Below are 7,739 nucleotides of genomic sequence, written 5' to 3' on the forward strand. Positions count from 1 at the left end.
TTAGGCTTTCCACAACCCTAACTATAGATAAATTAGTTCATACTAGCATAAATAAAACAAAAAAGAGGGAAGAAAGAACTCATGGTTTCGCCCTTGGAGTTGAGATCTCCTCTTCTCCTTGCCGCCACCTCCTTCTTGCAGACTTCTTGCTTGATAGCTGAATTGATCCTTTGCTTCTTGATGCCTCTCTAGTCCACCCCCTACCCCTTTCTATAGCTTAAGGGGAGGGGGTGGTCTCCTACTCTTTCTTGAAGTTAATCTCTCAAAAATAGAAAGTCATAGTCTAATCCTACTCTTATCTCTTTATCTAATGAACTCAATCTCTTTATCTTTATGGGATTACATCATAAATTTAGATCTGATAAGACTCTTCTCAGCTTCTTGTTCTTGGATTCGTATTAGACCTCCTCTGCGAATAGGGCTGCTGCTAGGCTTTTCTGAAAGTTGGGCTTAAGCTGTGGATTGGGCCTTCCTACAAATTTTCCCTGACTTTGGGCCTGGATTTGACTTCGATGCAGGCCGAATTTGTAAAATCCCAAAGTATGAAAATTTTGTATTTTTCTCTTATCTATCCAGTGGGTCTTAATTCATCCCAATCAGAATTCGGATACGCGAGTTAGGCCCAAATTACTGAACGGTGCTGAAACTATGAAAAATCATCTGATTTGCCTTTCTTTGTTCTTGATGCCTTCTTTCATGCCCTGAACTAAAATACAACAAATATGAGTCCAATTAAGTACTAATTAAGTATGCAAGATAGAATATTTGGGGATAAAAATGTGATAAATTCTATCTCATCAAATCCCCCCACACTTAAACTTTGCCCGTCCTCGGGCAAGACAAAACTCAAAAAAAAAAAAAAACAGGAACAAACTAACTATCCTACCGATTTTTAAACTCAACTCTCCTTCATCTTTCTCCACAAATATTCTAGGTTAACTATTGCAAATCATTAAATCAACACAACCAATTCATATACGATTCATTCATCAGTCAATCCAATTCTTACTACTACAAACCATGTAGTAAACTAGGGAAAACATTTTTATCTCCTCTCTCTCTCTCTCTCTCTCTCTTTTCTTTTTACTCTGTCTCACTTTTGGATCACTCGGCCAATAGGTGCATTTTATGCTCCATCCTACTGTGAAATTTGCTAGATAGTAGGTGCATTTTATGCTCCATCCTACTATTGAATTGCTTGGTTGGTAGGTGCATTTTATGCTCCGTCCTACCAATTGAATTGCTTGGTTGGTAGGTGCACTTTATGCTCCATCCTACCAAATGAATTGCTTGGTAAAATATTTATCCTATTTACTTAAACCTGAATTTAGGACTAGCTTAACTGAAAATGGTTTCAGATAAGTCACGTACCCCTTGATCGTACCTCATTACTAGGTTCACAAAAATTTTCTTAGAACATTGTTTCAATTGATTTCAAAAGAGTTGGGGTTTTGTTTTTTATTTTTTTAAGCAAATGCAGAAGACATGACCTAAATCAAATTTTAAAATACAACCTAAATTCTAACCTAAATCCTAAATCCCCTCCCCTACACTTAAAACTTACATTGTCCCCAATGTGAGGTTAAATGCAAAGAAAGGGCAGAAAGACTAAACTAGAAATGTAAAAACAAAAAGAAAAAGGAAAAACAAATTTCCCTTTTTTAATAAACATGAATCGGAACCTCTAACTCTCATGGTCACAACTTTCGGTGTGCTCCCCTTTCATCCATCATGGGTGGATTCAAATCTAGAACAAGGGCTTGCAAAACAAAGGGTAACGGTCTCTTATTAGAAATCGACAACATAATATAATGAGCATTACCTTGTCCTTCTTGATCATCTTCCAAATAGTTCAAAACTTCCTCATCCAAGTTATCTTTCAAAACTCTTTTGGGGTGAGGGAGAGGAAGTTGAATAGCATCTAAATTCAGTTTAGGTGTATTCCCTTCGATCTCCATTTGAGAATTGGCTACCTCAACTTTTTGATCGTCATCCTGGGTCTCGCCAATTGTTTTCCCACTTCTTAGAGCTATGGCATTTACTTGCTCTCTTGGAATCTTCTCCATATTGCTGGGCAGCCATCCCTCCTTTCTTTTTGACAACAGATTCACAATCTGCCCCATTTGGACTTCTAAGTTCTTGATTGATGCTTCTTGATTTAAGAATCTCTTATCATGTTCTTGGAGCTTTGCTTCAGTAGCATTGATGAACTTAGAAATCATTTCTTCCAAGTTACTCTTCTTTTCTTGTGTGTGTGGGGGGGTGTTGTTGGAATCCCATGGGTGCTTGTTGCTGGTTGTTGTTCCATGAAAAATTTGGATGATTCCTCCACTCTGGGTTGTATGTGTTGGAGTAGGGTTGAAATTTGGGCTGCAAGTATGAGAGATAAAATTAGCATGCTCATGTGAAGCAAAATGATTACCTAATGGACAGTCAGAATAAGTATGTCCTATTTGACCATAGAAATCACATGGGATGCTAGATGATGTATTCATTGTTGGAATATTAAAAGTATCAAAGTTTTTATTCAGACTAGCAAGTTGAGCAAATATGGCTGCAAGGGAATTGATGTGGTCTACTTCCCTTCGATCAGTTCGGTCACTACTCCACTAGTAGTTGTTCGACACCATCTCTTCCACTAGATCATAAGCTTCCTCTGGTGTTTTTCTCATGATTGTGCCACCTGTAGCTGCATCAATAATGGAGCGATTAGACGGAGTAATACCATTATAAAAATTTTGAATTTGATGCCAAACTGGTATTCCATGTTGAGGACACTTCCTAAGCATCTCTTTAAATAAAGAGAAAAATCCAAATTAACCAAGGTTAACAAGTTCTAATATTATTTTAGGATTAAATCCCCAGCAGCGATGCCAAAAAACTTGATAGCTATAAATATAACCCTAGCAAGTGCACTAGTTATCAAGTAGTATAAAAATATCATTCCCACGAGGACTTAACAAAATAAGTATTAGAACTACAGCCTTCCATAATTATTTGGACAATCGAATTTTAGATTTGAAGATAATAAAAACTAATGAAAAGCAGAAAAAAGGAAAACAAGAGCAGAAGTAACAATGCTGAAGTATGTAAAGATTGGTTGAATTCGCTAAGGCTTTCGGTCCACCTAACCGTTCCAATGAATATTAATGGATGAGATTATACAAGATAATTTGTTATTCCCATAAGCTAAAGTCTTTCCAATTTTATTTAATATTCTCTCTCGAGATATACTAAAACTACTTGTATCAGGTAATCCCTCGATCTCTCGACTAGAGTTCTCAAGATAGAAGCGCATTAAGTCCAAGGAAAAACTATTATATTCAGATGAATCATGTGTATATACCCCTATATACCATTCAATTCACACCATGAATTATATGGTCAGCTATGTGAATTCCTCTCTCGATTCATTCACATACGCTTGATCAATTAAGAGATGGTCACTCCTAATAGCATTAAGCAAGATAATTCATAGACTATATAGAAATCACGGTCTTGAATAAATCAGAATAAAAATATATTCATTAATATGGTTAGGCTTTCCACAACCCTAACTATAGGTAAATTAGTTCATACTAGCAGAAATAAAACAAACAAGAGGAAAGAAAGAACTCATGGTTTCTCCCTTGGAGTTGAGATCTCCTCTTCTCCTTGCCGCCACCTCCTTCTTGCAGGCTTCTTGCTTGATAGCTGGATTGCTCCTCTGCTTCTTGATGCCTCTTTAGTCCGCCCCCTACCCCTTTATATAGCTTAAGGGGAAGGGGTGGTCTCTTACTCTTTCTTGTTCTTGGATTTGTATTAGACCTCCTCTGCGAATTGGGCTGTTGCTAGGCTTTTCTGCAAGTTGGGCTTAAGCTGTAGATTGGGCCTTCCTACGAATTTGCCCCAACTTCAGGCTCAGATTTGACTTCGATGCAGGACGAATCTGTGAAATCCCAAAACATGAAAGTTGTGGAGTCTCTTATCTATCCAATGGGTCTTGATTCCCCTCAATCGGAATTTGGATACTCGAGTTAGGCCCAGATTAGTGAATGGTGCCGAAACTGTGAAAAATCATTCGATTTGCCTTTTTTTGCTCCTGGTGCCTTCTTTCATGCATTGAACTGAAATGCAAGAAATATGAGTCCAATTAAGTACTAATTAAGTATGCAAGACAGAATATTTGGGGATAAAATTGTGATAAATTCTACTCTCATTAAACTCAATCAAGAAAGATCAGTTCGGCCTTCTGAGAAGCAAAGCCCAGAGGATTCAAAAATCATGAGCAGCTAAGCTTTTCTTTTCTGGTTCAAGGGGGGAGGTTCGACTGTGTCATCGTGAGGTTCTGTATTTAATTCAAGTTCTTGCTTTTTAATTCAAGTATTCATTGATTCTTGTGCTTATTCTCTATGGATGTTATTGTTAATTAGTCTGACAAATAATTAATGTTGATTTTCCTACTGCTATCCATGGTTCAGTGATCCGTAATTGTTACGAATAGTGGTAAAAGTAGTAATTATGTTAATATATTTCTGGGTCAATTGTTTGTGACAGCCTTTGACCAATGTATTGACATGTTTTAACCTAAAGAGAATCAATGGAACAAGATTTGATAATTGCAGCTATCTCAATTATTGTTATTTTGGTTTAACTATTTTCACAAAGTTTAATGCTATCACTAGTTAATATGGAGTGCTATCGTACCTAGTCGATTAGTGATAAGTGTTGATCGAATGCTGGGTTTGGTCAGCTAATTTAGGAAAACACAAGGTTTATTATGGCTATCCTAATAAATCTAAGGTTAAATGCTTGAATTGCAAGACTGCCGAAGTTTACCTATGATTGATGACCAATTGATTAATCTGAACCCTTGAATCAGAATTCGGTAAGACTGATTTCTCTTATTTGGTATTGTTATTGCTTTCTTGTTCTTTTAGAAAATTTAATTATTTAATTTTCCCACTCTATTATATTGCGCATTCGGCTAAGAAATTATTCCCTAGCTCTCTGTGGGATTCGACCTAGTACCACTATTACTACAAAAATTTTATTGTGGGACTAGCATTAATTTTGAGGTCTTCGACAACCCGTCAAAATTTTGGCGCCATTGCCGGGGAGCTACTTTAATTTCTTAGCTTGTTACCTTCTATTTGTGTTAACCTTCTTTGTTTTATGACTCATGCTTCTTAAAGAGGTAAACTAGAGTACAACCCCGAAATTGAGAAGACTACCCGTTGTTTAAGGAAGGAGGCAAAGCAAAGGAAGGATCGTTCACCGCCAAGGGTGAATTCTGAATTCGACTTGCCAACTTGTGATCCACCTATTTCCAAAGAAGAAGAAAGGATGGCTGATAGGGAGAGAATGCTAAGGGAGTTGGCTGCACCAATCATGAACCAGCAGCCCCTATGCATAATATATCCCACTCTCTAGGTAGCCTTTGAACTAAAATCTGGTTTGATTCAACTGCTTCCTATTTTTTATGGCTTTCCAAGTGAGGACCCATATAAACATCTCAAGGAATTCCATGTTGTCTGTTCAAGCATGAAACCACAGGGTATGACTGAGGACCAGGTAAAATTAATAGCTTTTCCATTTACTTTACTAGATAAAGCAAATGATTGGTTATATATTCTTCCTCCCAGTTCAATACATAATGGGATGAGATGAACATAATATTTTTAGATAAATATTTTCCTGCATCCCGAGCTGCAAATATTAGGAAGGAAATCTGTGGAGTTCGGCAGTTTGGTTGTGAGACACTATACGAATGTTGGAAAAGATTTAAACAACTTTGTGCTAGTTGTCCCCACCACCAAATACCCGAACAGCTCTTGATCCAATACTTCTATGAAGGACTCCAACCTATGGAGAGAAGTATGGTAGACGCAGCTAGTGGAGGAGCCTTGGTCAATAAAACACCCGAAGCGGCTAGGGAATTGATTCCCAACATGGCCGAAAATTCACAACAATTCGGAGCAAGAACAGATGGTACTATCAGGCGTGTTAATGAGGTAAGTCATTCTAATTTAGAAAATCAAATTTCTAATCTAACTGCCTTGGTTCAACAACTGGCTATAAGGAAATTGCAAATGACAAGGGTATGTGGTGTCTATTCGATTCCTGGGCATCCTACGGATATGTGTCCATCATTGCAGGATGGTTCGATGCAGCAAGTTAGTGTCGCAAGAGGATTTTCGGGCCAACCTCTATGCAAGTATGATCCCTATTTCAATTACTACAATCTTGGGTGGAGGGATCATCCCAATCTGAGCTATGGAAATCAAGGAGAACCATAGAGATATCAGCCCCAAACTTTCAATAGACAACCCCCAATTTCAGCACCTATCTCAACGCAAAGTCAACCCTCAAGTTCAGGTATGTCATTAGATGAAATCGTTAAGGCTCTTGCTACTAACACTCAACAATTTCAACAGGAAACAAGGGCCAGCATCTAGAACTTAGGGAACCAAATCATTCAGCTTGCTACTTCCATTAGCAAGTTGGAGGTGCAGAACTCTAGAAGGCTACCATCGCAGATGGTAGTTAATCCCAAGGAAAATGCTAATGCAGTGGTGCTAAGAAGCGGGAAGGAATTGAAGCCACAACCTACCTCACCAAGGGAGGTAGATAAGGGACAGAAGGAAGAAGAGAAACAAGATTCAAACGAGAGCCCTATTAAGGTAATACCCGACCCCCCTCTCCCAAAGGTTACTAATGCCATTATGCCTCCATTTCCTAGTAGGTTGGAAAAACCCAAGAAGGAAGAATATGAGCAAGAAGTCTTGGAGACCTTCAAGAAGGTGGAGATAAATATACCCTTGTTAGATGCCATCAAATAGATCCCAAAATATGCAAAATTTTTGAAGGAGTTGTGCACTAACAAGAGGAGGCTACGAATCGATGAGAAGGTAAGGGTTGGAGAAAACATTTCAGCTGTCATTAAGAAGACCTTGCCGGAAAAACATGCTGATCTAGGTATGTTCACTTTACCTTGTGTGCAATAAAAGAATCAAGCATGCCATGTTAGATTTAGGTGCATCCATCAATGTCATGCCATACTCGATTTATTGTGCTTTGAGATTAAGTCCCTTAAAGGAAATTAGGGTAGTCATTCATCTAGCTGGTCGTTCTAACACCTACCCGGAAGGGATTGTTGAGGATGTGTTGGTGCAGGTCAATGATCTAATATTTCCAGCCGACTTTTACATTCTGAAGATGGAGGAGGACACGGTCACAAGTTCAACCCCACTTCTATTAGGCAGGCCATTCATGAAAATGGCAAAGACCAAATTAGATGTGGATGAGGGTACCCTCTCCGTCGAATTTGATGGCGAGATTGTTAAATTTAATATTTTTGAAGAAATGAAGTACCCCAATGAATGTCATTCGATTTGTTCAATTGACATTGTTGATTCAACTGTGTAGGAAACGTTTGAAGAAAAAGATTTGAATGAGGAGCTCGAATTGAGTGCACAATTAGATATGAAGAAATCGTCACCCTCTGTTTTGTAGGCCCCTATTCTAGACTTGAACCCACCCATGATGGATGAAAGGGGAGAACATAGAAAGCTGCAACCACGTTTGAAGAAAATAAGGAAGTTTGTTTTTCCTTTTTTCTTTTTGCTTTTACATTTCTAGTTTAGTTTTTTTTTTGCCCTTTCTTTGCATTTAACCTCACATTAAGGACAATGTATGTTTTAAGTGTGGGGGAGGGGATTTAGGTTAGAATTTCGGTTGCATTTTAAAATTTGATTTAG

At 38.1% G+C, this 7,739-nt stretch overlaps 1 protein-coding gene across 1 annotated transcript; it reads left to right on the plus strand.

Moving 5' to 3' along the window:
• The first annotated feature begins 6,518 nt into the window (after nt 1–6,518).
• LOC148860874 (uncharacterized) lies at nt 6,519–7,407 on the plus strand. Its single transcript, XM_088984980.1, has 2 exons — nt 6,519–6,802; nt 6,990–7,407. Exons 1-2 carry the CDS (start codon nt 6,519–6,521, stop codon nt 7,405–7,407), a joined length of 702 nt encoding a protein of 233 aa, XP_088841106.1.
• Nucleotides 7,408–7,739: the final 332 nt, after the last annotated feature.

Source organism: Nelumbo lutea, chromosome 4 (assembly GCF_056320005.1).
Source record: "Nelumbo lutea isolate HS-2025 chromosome 4, American lotus-T2T, whole genome shotgun sequence".
Taxonomy (NCBI): domain Eukaryota; kingdom Viridiplantae; phylum Streptophyta; class Magnoliopsida; order Proteales; family Nelumbonaceae; genus Nelumbo; species Nelumbo lutea.